This window comes from Hyaena hyaena, unplaced genomic scaffold (genome assembly GCF_003009895.1).
Source record: "Hyaena hyaena isolate Hyena2069 unplaced genomic scaffold, ASM300989v1 scaffold_44, whole genome shotgun sequence".
Lineage (NCBI taxonomy): Eukaryota > Metazoa > Chordata > Mammalia > Carnivora > Hyaenidae > Hyaena > Hyaena hyaena.
Window position 1 is genome coordinate 2,776,838 of NW_024080676.1, and position 13,792 is coordinate 2,790,629.

The 13,792-nt window shown below is 35.0% G+C and overlaps 1 protein-coding gene across 1 annotated transcript in view; it reads left to right on the forward strand.

Annotated features, from left to right (window-relative positions):
* The window catches only part of TBC1D12 (TBC1 domain family member 12), a 102,650-nt gene extending 91,640 nt beyond the window's left edge, over positions 1-11,010 (forward strand). The window contains exons 10-13 of the mRNA XM_039230214.1: positions 5,138-5,266; positions 5,531-5,640; positions 8,130-8,388; positions 9,173-11,010. Of these exons, the coding sequence (XP_039086145.1) occupies positions 5,138-5,266; positions 5,531-5,640; positions 8,130-8,388; positions 9,173-9,241 (567 nt within the window). The 3' untranslated portion in view covers positions 9,242-11,010. The remainder of the gene's footprint in view (positions 1-5,137; positions 5,267-5,530; positions 5,641-8,129; positions 8,389-9,172) is intronic.
* Positions 11,011-13,792: the final 2,782 nt, after the last annotated feature.

Sequence of the window (13,792 nt, forward strand, 5' to 3'; positions counted from 1 at the left end):
TATATCATAAAGGTGCAAGTGAGGAGACTACATTTCCCAAGATCTTAGGAGGAGTCAGAAACTATAGAACAGGACTCAGGTATTACTGTAAGAACTTTGTAAGGTTTGTAACTTCCCCACGTTTATTTTTATTATAGCTCTCTGTTTGTCAATAGTGATTATCAGCAAAAGTAAAACAAGAAAGATTGTGTGCATGTGTGCAAGGGCAATAAAGAATAGGGAAGATGAGTAGTTGACCTCCTCCCATGACCTAGCCAGGCATAAGGGAATGAAGAAAGACTTCAAGTAACAAAGTGGATAAGTTACAAAGGTATTTCAACTGGTAGTTTTACTACTACTACTACTACTACTACTACTACTACTACTACTACTTCGTCTTCGTCGTCGTCTTGGTCGTCGTCATCTTGGTTATTGTCGTCTTCGTCGTCGTCTTCGTCGTCGTCTTCTTTATCTTCTTCTTTATCTTCTTCTTCATCTTCTTCTAGTAAGCTCTATGCCCAATGTGGAACTTGAACTCCCAACCCTGAGATCAAGAGTTGCATGCTATTTAAACTGAGACAGCCAGGCACCCCTAAAGTTTTGCTGCTTAAGTTGTAATGGTCTATTCATAAGGGGTTTTATTTCATTGTTTGTGGGAGTTTTTTATATGTTAAAATTTTATTTTGAATAACTTAAAACAGAAAAGTTGCACTAACTCTATCCCAGCCCCACTTTGAGGATTCAGTCAGAGTTGATGTGGCATTTATTTGTCTTTTTGCCTTAATGTCCTTTCATCTGGAACAGTTCTTTAGCCTTTCCTGTCTGTCATGACTGTAACAGTTTTTTTTTTTTTTAATTTTTTTTTAATGTTTTATTTATTTCTAGGAGAGAGAGAGAGAAAGTGAGAAAAGGAGAAAAAAAGAGAGAGAGGGAGTCACAGACTGAAACAGGCTCCAGGCTCTGAGCTGGCAGTCAGCACAGATCCCGATGCGGGGCTCGAACCCACGAACCGCGAGATCATGACCTAAGCGAAAGTCGGACGCTTAACCGACTAAGCCACCCAGGCGCCCCACGACTGTAACAGTTTTGAAGAGTCAAGCCTGATTGTTTTTACAGTGACACTTTTTTTATTCTTTTGCAGTAGTTTCCTGATCATTTACTCATGATTAGATTTAGGTTATATATTTTTCATAGAAATACTACATAAATGGTGTGCTCACATCACAAGTGTATCACATCACAAGTTGATAAACCATAAGGAATATTCAGAAAAATTGAACTTTGAAGATACTGTAGAAATAACTATATTTTTATTTCCTTTTCATGTATACAAAAGAGTGATATATGATATATCTGAGCTTTAAATAGCTCTGTGATACACATCAAATAAAAATACTAAGAAAGCATTATCGATATTTAAATGGTAGCATTTTTCTTTTTTAGTGTTATGTAAAATAATGCTGTTTTTTTAAACAGCATCTTAGATTCAATTAAATATATTTTTAATTCCTTCTGTTGGCTACTCTTCTATTACAGATGGCTAACAGTTTTAATATTAAAATATATTTTTATGTTAAAGATATAATTGTGGCGCGCCTGCCTGAGTGGCTCAGTTGGTTAAGCATCCGACTTTTGGTTTTGGCTCAGGTCATAATCTTGAGATTTTTGTGAGTTTAAGGCCTGCTTGGGATTCTCATTCTCTCTCTTCTCTCTCTCTGCCCCCTACCAACTCACGCTGTCTCTGTCTCAAAATAAATGAACTTAAAAAAATTTTTTTAAAGAATATAATTGTGAACAAACAGATGTGGTCTTGTCTCTGTACTGTGATAGTTTCCTATTATTGCTGTAACAAATTGCCACAAAAGTAGTGGCTTTAAACAATACAGTTTTATTATCTGGAAGCTCCGGAGATTAGAAATCTTAAAGTCAAGGTACTGGCAGGGCTATTTTCTTTCTGGAGGCTCTAGGGAAGAATTCTCTTACTTGCCTTTTCCAGCTTCTGGAAGCTGCCTGCATTCCTTGGCTCTTGACCCTGCACCTCCATCTTCAAAGCTGGTAGGATAGCATCCTCAGATCTCTCTCTCTCTGATTCTCCTACCACCCTCTTTTACTTATAAGGATCCTTATGATGATTATATTGGGCCCACCCACCAGTACACTTACATTGTGATCTCATCATCACAAAATCCTTAATTTAATCACATCTGCAAAGTCCTTTTTGCCATATAAGATAACATTTTCATAGATTCCAACGATTAGGATGTAGATACCATCCTAGGCACATTATTCTGTCTACTGCAGGATCTGTCTTCATGAGATTTATACTCTAGAAAATCAAATGGGGAATTACTGTAGATTATGCCAAAAGTAATCAGAAGAAGCCTGGGAATTAGGAGGAGAACAGAGATGTATTAGATCACAGAAGCAAAGGGAATTCTAAGAGCACAGAAAAGTGACCACTGGGGTTTACAAGTATTGGTTACTCTGGCAAGACAGGCTTCAAGATAGTATAGTAATGGAGTGGAAATCCAGACTGAAGCGTGCTAAAAACTTCAAAAAGAGCTGAGAAAGTAGAAATAGTGATTGTAGGCAAACCTTTCAAAACATTTGGCTGGGAAAAAGAGACCGTGGTTTCGTTGCAAATATCCTTAGTGGTCTTTTTGTGTAAATCTGTTATGCAAGTCTCTACCAAAAGTAAGTGGTTGATGATTTTTTTTTCAGTAAAAGAATGAGTATTTTTATAGCAGCAGTTTCATATCACTTATTTACTAAAAAATGTATAGTAGTTCCCCATACTCACAAGCAAGCATCTATATAGCTGAGCTTTTTACTCAAGGCCTTTCACTGTTTGTAAATACATCATACTTAAGTTCTCTCATTATAATACCCAATGGAAAAAAAAAGACAGTCTCTTCAACAAATGGTATTGGGAAAACTGGACTTCTGCAACATGCAGAAGAATGAAACCAGACCACTTTCTTATACCATACACAAATAAATTAAAAATGGACGAAAAATCTAAATGTAAGACAGGAAACCATCAAAATCCTAGAGGAGAACACAGGCGGAAACCTCTTTGATCTCGGCCAGAGCATCTTCTTACTAGACATATCTCTGGAGGCAAGGGAAACAAAAGCAAACATGAACTCTTGGGACTTCAACATAAAAGGTTTCTGCACAGCTAAGGAACAAAATCAAGAAAACTAAAATGCAACTTATGGAATGGGAGAAGATATTTGCAAATGATATATCTGATAAAGGATTAGATTCCAAAATCTGTAAAGAACTTAACACCCAAAAAACAACCCAGAAATAGGCAGAAGACATGAACAGACACTTTTCCAAAGAATACATTCAGATGGCCAACAGACACATGAAAAGATGCTCAGCATCACTCATCATCAGGGAAATACATATCAAAACCATGATGAGATATCACCTCACATGTATCAGAATGGCTAAAATTAACAACACAGTAGATAACAGGTGTTGGCAAAAATTTGGAGAAAAGGGAGCCCTTTTGCACTGTTGGTGGGAATGCAAACTGCAGAACAGAATGGAGATAGCTAAAGAAAACTAAAAATAGAACTACCCTACATTCCAGCAATTGCACTATTAGGTATTTACCCAAAGGATATAAAAATCCAGATTTGAAGGGGCACATGCACTCTGATGTTTATAGCAGCATTATCAACAATAGCTGAACTATGGAGAGAGCCCAAATTTCCATTGACTAATGAGTGGATAAAGAAGGTGGACTCACACATACATACATACATACATACATACATACATACATACATGGTGGAATATTACTCAGCCATCAAAAAGAATGAAATCTTGCCATTTGCAATGACATGGATGAAGCTAGAATGTATTATGCTAGCAAAATAAGTCAGTTCAAGAAAGACACATACCAAATGGTTTCATTCATGTGGAATTTAAGAAACAAAATGGATGAACATATGGGAAGGTGAGGGAAGAGAGAGGAAAACAAATCACAAGAGAATCTTAAAGATGAAGAACAAACTATGGGTTGATGGAGGGAGGTGGGTGGGAGATGGGCTAGATAGGTGATGTGTATTAAGGAGGGCACTTGTTCTGATGAGCACTGGGTATTGTATGTAAGTGATTCATTGCTGAATTCTACTCCTGAAACCAATATTGCACTGTATGTTAACTAAAATTTAAATATAAAGTTTTAAAAAAAAGTTCTCTCATTATAAATCTTGTGCTCCAGCTGGGCTGGTCCTTTACATCCTTACTCCTATTTCTTTCCTGCCGTGGGAATGCTTTTTTTTGTATTTCTTCATCCTACTTTCCAGGAACCCAGCCTCACTGTCCAACCCCCACAACCTCTTCTGTCTTAGAATTTCAGCAGCACTTACACATTTCTTTTATTCTTAGTTCCTGACTTTTCTACCTCAGATCTGCTATAACAAAGCAATCACCTGATTTTCACTATACTCTACTTTAAAAGACTTCATACTGAGAGAAAATGAAAGTGAGACGGTACATGGAAACTGACTTTATTAGCAAGTAAAAGCTGATACTTTCTTGTTTTTTTCCCAGAATTTTCCTAATTATTTTTATTTTTTGTTGTTTTGGGAGAGAGAGGATGCAAGTAAATGAGGGGCAGAAAGAGAGAGAATCCCATGAGGGGGAGAGAGAGAGAGAGAGAGAGAGAGAGAGAGAGACACACACACACACACACACACACACACACACACACACACACCACACCCCCCCTTACCCAAAGTGGGGTTTGTGTTCACCCGAAGCAGGGCTGGAGCTCCCCCAATGTGGGACTCAAACTCATCAACCATGAGATCATGACCTGAGCTGAAGTCAGATGTTTAACGGACTGAGCTACCCAGGCACCCCATTCCCTAATTCTTTTTAAGCCATTAACACATGAAAAAGAAATGTAAAATTAAGGAGTTTTCATAATTATTAGCAGGTTCTCTGTATTTAGTTTCATTGGCAAATAAAATTCCCTGGTGGTCTAGTGGTTAGGAATCAGCACTCTCATTGGCAAATAAAAAGAAATCTTTTAATTCTACTTTAATAATTTATAATTTTATAGGAATACTGTAAGTTAATCTGTATAGAATTATTATTGTAAGCACATTTTTATTAACTTCTTTTTTCTTTGAAGGTCCAAGGGATGTCCTTCATAGCAGCAGTTCTCATTCTCAATTTGGAAGAGGCAGATGCCTTCATTGCATTTGCAAATCTCCTCAATAAGCCATGCCAGTTGGCCTTTTTTCGTGTGGATCACAGCATGGTATGAACATTTGGAATGAATCATGTTTTCCTTTAATTGTCAGTTTCTATAGTCTAAATGCTCTTTTGAGGGGAAAAACAGTAATCAGAAGACCAAAATAATCTGATCTAAAATAAGTTTTTCATTGATTTATACTTCTGCGAATGCTTGATGAAAAGACTCAGAAAGAGGTGCTAAGCAAGATTTTCTGTTAATTTGTTATTAGGGATTTAATTTCTTCTAAAGTATAGTCTTTAATAACTTTATTGATATTTCTATCTTTAGATGTTGAAATATTTTGCAACATTTGAAGTATTTTTTGAAGAAAATCTCTCCAAACTATTTCTTCATTTCAAATCTTACAGTCTTACCCCAGACATATACTTGATAGACTGGTAAGTCATAACATACATAAAACATAATTAAAAGAAAACAAGGTAGGGGTGCCTGGATGGCTCAGTTAATTAAATGTCTGACTTCAGCTCAGGTCATGATCTCCTAGTTTGTGGATTCAAGGCTCACATCAGGCTCTGTGCTGACAGCTCAGAGCCTGGAGCCTGCTTCAGATTCTGTGGCTCCCTTTCTCTCTCTGCCCCTCCCCTGCTTGCACTCTGTCTCTCGCTCTCAAAAATAAAATACTTTAAAAAAAAAAAAAAAGAACCTTTTGTGTATCTCAGGAACTAGAGTAAATCTTATATACAGGATTATACATCTAAAAACTCCTTCCCTTACAAATAGAGAAACTCTCACATTTTTGTCGGGAAGCATTTGATTAAGAACATGGACTCTGGACTGAAATAAGAATCCCTCAGTTTGTGTTTTAGTTTCTTATCTATAAGATGAAAATAATATCTGTATCTTGAATTTGTGTGAAGGTGTTTTACATGGATTATCTCAGTCAATGCCTAATACATACTATATATACTCTCAGAAAGAGTCATTTCTTTATTATTATTCACACACAAGAGCTTGTGATAGTTATGATAGTAGGGTTTGTTTTTTGTTTTTTTTTTTTTTTTGAGGGCTTTGTTTTTTTTTTTTCAAGGCTTTATCCAGCTTTTTGATAGAACAGTGATGGCTTATTTAGGTGCTAATGCCTTTTTTTAACTTTTCAATTACAACTCTTCCTTGCTGAGGACCCTGGTGAGCAATAGCCCATTGATTATAGAATGGAGGGGTGGTGAATTTTGCCAAAGAGATGGCACGGTTATCTTAAGATAGGATGTTAAGAGTACATATGAGACATTCAGACCTTAAATCCTAATCATCAAATTCAATGGATTTCATGTTAATGATCCTAAGTTTTAATATAGAAAAATAATTAATGGCCTTGATCAAACATGCTATCTTCCCAGTTGTATGGGGCTTCTTTTATTTAAGATTTTTTAAAAACTTATTTTTTGTTGTGTTCTCATCTATTCCCACTAGGAACATTAGAGTTCCTCTGGGAAGGACTCAAGATAAATAGGGGAGAAGAAAGGTTTCTCTGGGGGAGACCCAGAGGACCAAGATCAAATACTAAGAGGGGGAAAGGGAGAAAATACTCAATTGTCAGTCCTGAGGAGTGTGAACAGGAGACAAACCAGGATCACAGTTGATAATAGGGAGCAGGATGGAACCAATAATGAGTGAGTACTGTGTACTAGAAACGTCCTAGACACTGATGGTGCCATTCCCTCTCTCATTTTGAGCAATGAATTACTATTCTCTGTATTACCAAGAGTATGCTTTTTGTTGTGCAATTAAATGTGTTTATAATGTAAGAAATAGACATGGATTTTTGTTTCACTGCCTCTGTTGAACTTACTACATACAAATCCCAGAATCAATTATGCAAGAGAAAAGACGAATAAATAAGTGGCAGTGCTAAAGGGTGGGGGCCTTTAATACCTTTCCTCAGGTTTCATTGGCACTACCACAAATAAACACAATCTTTGTAAAAATTTGTATCTTGTGGGTGCCTGGCTGGCTCAGTATGTAGAGCATGCGACTCTTATCTTGGGGTTTTAAGTTTGAGCCCCATGTTGGTTGTAGAGATAGGTTAGAAATACAATCTTAAAAAAAAAAAAGTGTGTGTGCTTTGCCAAGGCAGCTTCAAGAAAAGTTCTCTAGCACCTACTCTCCTATTTCCCCAACCAGAATGCCACCCCGAAGCACCACTGGATAAAGAATTACATGATCAAACATTGTCAGAAAGGATGGGAAAAACCGTTTTGGTGATTCTGTTGGGAGCATATACATGCTCCAAAAGAAGTAGTAAGTAAAGTTTGGTAAAGGGAAAATAAAAACCAAAACCAAAAACAAACAACAAAAACAAAAACAAAACCAGTAGATAGATGTTTGTGGTAGGAGAAAAGAGAGAAGTCAGACATGATTTTTAGGTTACTAAATACTTGGGTTTATCATACAATAATAAGTAATTTTTATTGAGCATTTCTCAGGTGCCAGGCCCTGTTCTAAATACTTTACATTTATTCCTTTATTTCAAAATATATCTGAGATATATCAAAATAATTCTGAGAAGTAGGTAATGTTATTCTTTGTTTACTAATGAGGAAGCTGAGGCACAGCAAGAGTGGATATCTTGCTCAAGGTTAACACTACTAATGTAAAATTCAGATATTCTGGTTTCAGAGTCCATACCCTTAATTGCTAGGTGATTTTGCTGCTCTATTATGTATTAAGTCATATCTCTGTGAAAGGTTGTAAATTTACATAATGTTTTTATTACTTACTTTCCCTCTAAAGTTTTTGAAAAAAGGAGTCGTATTTGACTTGCCTGTTTATCCCTAATTAAGCATTGTTCTTTATATATAGAGATGTTTAATGAGTGAATGAATAAATGAATGAAAAATTTCAATGACTATTTCCCCCCTAATTTTAGGATCTTCACACTGTATAGCAAATCACTACCACTTGATCTGGCCTGTCGAGTTTGGGACGTATTTTGCAGAGATGGGGAGGAATTTTTATTTAGGACTGGATTAGGAATCCTCCGATTATATGAAGATATTCTCCTACAAATGGACTTTATTCATATAGCACAGTTCCTAACTAAATTGCCAGAAGATATCACATCAGAAAAGCTGTTCAGCTGTATTGCAGCCATTCAGATGCAGAATAGCACCAAAAAATGGACTCAGGTAGAGTGACCTCTTCCTCCTCCTCCTAATAGACATGTTAAAAAATAATCAGTTGACTTCTTGTAAAGAAGTTAATTATTTCTCAAATGTTAGTGCTCAATTAAAAATCAATTAAAAATAATTTTTGACTTTGAAAGAGCAAGAGTTTAAAACAGATTACTCCTCTTTCACCTATGCAAATCAATTTTATTTTTATGTAAATCCAGTAGTGTTTTGAGTTTACTGAACTATAATTATAATCTACAGTGGTCCCATTTGCCAGAGCAATTCTATAATTACTTTGGTATCTCAAGTAAACAACAACTGTATTAAACATCTACTGTGTGCTGAGGGTTTGCAATAGAAAAATTATAATGTATGATTTGTGGCTTTTTAGATACTTAATCTTGTTTAGGGCAGCAAACATTGGCAGTCTGAATTAAGTGACATATTATAAAGTAGCATTATCATGTGTTCCTTGGATGATAGACAGTAGGCATCATAAGCTTACAGTTTCATTACTTATGAAAATGAAATATAAGAATATTGGTTCAAAAAAAGGGAATATTGGTCCAAAAAATGTTCTGTTACCAAATAGTAATTTCATATTTGGCAAGTTATGAAAACCACAATCTATATACCATAAAATTGGGTTGAAACAAGAGGATTTGAGAATAGCAGTCTTCAAGGGACAGAGTTAAATATACTAAAACCTTTTCACGTTAATAAGCTATAGTTATTTAAATCTCTTAATCTTTGTGGTAGCTAATTTTGAGGATTAATCTTTCCTTTATATAATTTCCAGGTCTTTGCCTCTGTAATGAAGGATATTAAAGAAGGAGACAAGAATAATAGTCCTGCTTTGAAAAGCTAATCTTCAAAGTTAAGACTAATTGAAATATAAAAGACTTTTTGATAAAAGTTTTTTGTTTTCTATGTAAAAAGCATGGAAGAAAATGGTGGAGAAACCTAAAAGAATCAAGACATGGGATACTGCTGATTTTGAATTCTATGGCTGAAGTTAATGATATGAGTAACCAATTGACAGTATTAATAAAAAAGTATTTTGTAGAGAGAGCCATTTTACCAACGAGAAAGTTTAAATGGCTAGTTCATACTCCATAATTTGGAGGGAACGGTTTAATGCAATAAACTTTTTTAACAGCTTTGGAGATTATTCAAATTTTTACATCTTTTCTTTCTTAACAGTTAACCATAAAAGCACTTTGGAGGTCAGAGCAGATTGTTCAATACTACTTTAACTTCCAACATACTATTTGAAATAAAAACCTTAGTATAAATATTATCTCCAGTTCCAACCTTTTAAAGATATTAGAGACCAAGAATAAGCAACTTTGACCGTAAATTATTTAAGTCACTGAAGTTGTTACCTTCACTCACAGTTTGGGGGAAATTTGAGTTTTCTGGGAACTGGAAATACTGGTGGGAGCTTGTTTCACATTCGATTAGATGTTTTTCCACAGTATCATGTCTGTCTGTTTCTGAAGGGAAATTGTTTCTTAAGGAATTCCTGTCACTCAAAGAATTTTAGCCTTTCTGTTTCTAGTCTAAGAAGTTGTTCATCTAGTAATTTAAGAAAGCTAACTGGTAGAAAGAAAGTTTTTTGCACTTTAGTGGACTGAAGAATTGATTTTGGAAGTCCATAAATATAAATGAAATTATTCACTGGTAAGAGTAAAACGTATGAATTCTGAGAGTTCTTAAATAGCATGCTTCTTGGCAAGATGTTAAACTTTTTAGTTGAAATTTTTCACTGTCTGTAGAAACAAAATTTAATTCAGTTTTAAATTTGAAATCTTAATATGTAGCCAAGTCTATGACTTGTAAAACACTGTGCATAATTTTCTAATCAATGGAAATAAGAGTAAAAGAAAAAAGGTAAAATTAATTTTTTTCTAATGAGTCTAACTTTGATGGTACAGTGGATAAAGAAATTATTAATTATTGGTAAATTGATATGAAATTTATTATATTTAATCCTTGAACCTAAATCACTTAAGTATTATAAGTGATATCTGTATAACATGCTCTTTGATTAATAATTAGATGTACAGTGTGCTTTTTTGTTGCAGTTTGGTTTAGCATACTATTTCTGGTAGTGGTATATAGTCTTCAAACTGACAAGCCTGAGAACCTTGTTAGTTCAGTGACTGCCTCTTTAGGAGTATGGGACCAGATGGTGTCCATATATTTTTACCCCATGGGTCATTCTAGCCTAGGGACCACTAGTGGAACCCTCAGAAGTTAACTCCTATCTTAGGAGCTTACTTAGTGGAAACTAGTAGTGTAATACATATTGAGGGAGTAACCAGGGCCTTAATAGGTTTTAGAATGACATTTTAACTCTGGTAACTACTTCCTTGGTATTGGTGGCCCTGATAAGAGGGAATGTAACCCCTGGCAGTAATTTCATTGAAGTTATACTACCTTCCTAAATTTAATCTTACTTTTGTGTATTTGTTTCCTGAGTTTGACCTAAATTACTATATTACTTTTTCTCATTTTTATTACTGTACAGTTTCTTTACCTTTTGAATATAAATGTGTATATAAAATGTAAATACAAGGAATTCATTAAAAACCACTATTAATAATTACTGTGTAAATAAAACTTGTAAGCAGAGTAATCACGTGAAATGAGTATTCATTACCTTGGGGATAACTGGTTTATTTTACTACAAATAACAAAAGTTATTTCAACTTTTTTTTTTTTTTTTGCCAAATTTCTTATCCAAGGGTTATTTTTAGTCCTTGAGCTCCTTGAGACTGACAGTACTGGCAGTTCAAATATTGTCCTTTGAACCTACTCTACAGGCAATATAGGGTTGTTCAACATGGTCAGGATATGATAGGTTTTTTTTGGTTTTCAGTTAAAAAATAAGTTTTCCTAAAATCTCCCAAGATTATGTGAAACTTAATATGTATAGTGTTTAATTTGTCTACTTAATATGTACATAATATATATTATTTCTCACTTCATTGTCATTTCAGCCCAGGTATACACTGTATTATTTAAGTGGTACTTAGAAGATCCCAGTAAGTAGCATAATTTTCTAAAAGCCCTAGAACATAGCAGTTTTTACTGATTTTTTTTTTTTTTTGCATTGATGATCTTCATATAATGTTATTGGTTTGGATATATTTGTTTGACTTTACAAAAGTTAGGTAGCATTTGCAAAAGGGTATTGAGATTTTCAAGCCTCTGACTTTAGGATAACAGCTTTCATTGTAGCTTGGGAACTGATGCTGTTTTTATCTAGAGCAGTCAACATTTTAAGAATCTATCTATACTGTTAAAGGGTATAATTCTAAATTCTATAATCATGGAATAATTTATATTACTTCATAATGCCATATGGTTTATTATTTTTTCTTATTTTTGATTGGATAAAATTCTTTTTTTTTTGATTGGATAAAATTCTTTTATTTTCCATGAGCATATTCAGACAGCAGAGTTGGGTATAAAAGAGGCAAAAAAAACATGTGAAATAGCCATGTTTAATTTGTCGTGACTAGTTTACATATACGAGGTCAGAAAACATCATCTTACCTCGGAGAAAAAGTGATTTCTGTTTTGAATTCACATTATTTTGATGTATATGTACTGCCAAAGTGAGCACTCCTGTTATTTTGATGTTATCAAAGAGGTGTCCGAAATAGGAATTCCCAAAATTAGTAAAACTTCATTAATTATAACTTCACTGCTTCACACATTTAAAAATATAAATTAAAACAGGGGTCACCTGGGTGGCTCAGTCAGTTAAGTGTCCGACTTCGGATCAGGTCATGATCTCATGGTTTGTGGGTTCGAGCCCCACGTTGGCCTCTGTGCTGACAGCTAGCTCAGAGCCTGGAACCTGCTTCAGATTCGATTCTGTGTCTCCCTCTCTCTCTGACCCTCCCCTGCTCACGCTGTCTGTCTGTCTCTCTCTCAAAAATAAATAAAACATTAAAAAAAATTAAAAAAAAAATAAAACAGAAGATTTCACCATGGGCCTCTCAGAGTGGAGCATGCCAGAAGAAGAGCAGCCCCAAACCATTGCCCAGCCTCCTGACCCAAGGGCTGTGGGCACTGAGGAGGGATAAATTAATTAATTAATTGATTAATTAATTAATTAAAAAAACAGAAGATTTCAGGAAAACTAGTGACTTTAGAGAGAGAAGAAAGCCTGGCCCTTTGAATATATTGCTTGTTTACTAATAGTGTAATTGCAATAGAAGCGAACTACTTGGTACTTTAAACGAGAGTGGGAATGTTTGCTGAGCCCTGCCAAGCATTGCTTCTTAATATTTTGATAGACTAAATAAAGTTGCAAGGCTTGGGAAGTTAGCAAAATTGTTTTTCTTTCCAAACATTTTACCATTTAATGTGGTTTTACTATTTCCATATCATTCTATGGGTTGGGCTGGAATACATCCCAGATTTGACTTTTTAAAAAGTTACAAAGTGTTTCATTTGTTGAACATTTAAGTAAACAATACTTTATAGGTTTATTTAAGGTAACTTGACTTTTGTACTATTGCAATATATTTGGACAATCCCTTTTGTAATAAATATGTAAGTGATAAACTAATACAGATTTGAAAAAGTATATGATATTGACAAGTGGTGTATGTATGTTCTCCTTTTTTCATCTTCAGGCAAAATATCATACATAATGATATTATAAAACCAGAAAGTAAAGCTTCAGTTTTTCCTGGTCTAGGCACTACTGGTAACGATGTAAGTAAATGGGGGCGCCTGGGTGGCTTAGTCAGTTAAGCGTCCGACTTTCGCTTAGGTCATGATCTCGCGGTTCATGGGTTCGAGCCCCGCGTCGGGCTCTGTGCTGACTGCTAGCTCAGAGCCTGGAGCCTATTTCAGAGTCTGTGACTCCCTCTCTCTCTGACCCTCCCCTGCTCATAGATCCTCTCTCTCCTAGAAATAAATAAAACATTAAAAAAAAGAACAAAATATAAAAATGATGTAAGTAAATGATGTATTTTGATTATTATATAAATCACAAGGCTTTTAATTTTAGTATCTATATATTTTTAATTTTATTTTTGAGAGAGACAGAGCGTGAGTGGGGGAGGAGCAAAGAGAGACAGAGATACAGAATCTGAAACAGACTCCAGGGTCTGACAGTCAGCACAGAGCCCAGAATGGGGCTCAGACCCAGGAGCTGTGAGATCATGACCTAAGCCCAAGTTGGACACTCAGCTGACTGAGCCACCCAGGAACCCCTAGTATCTCTATCCTTTAGAAATTCTGATGGGAAAGTATTTACTTGATTAAAACCTTGTAGATTGTACGTAGGGTTCCTGTGTTTGGACTTTGAAAATGAGAAGATAAATTGGAAAATGTGTGAATGAGAGGGTTTGTTCTAAAAGTATACCAAGTGATTTTTAAATAAATTATAGTG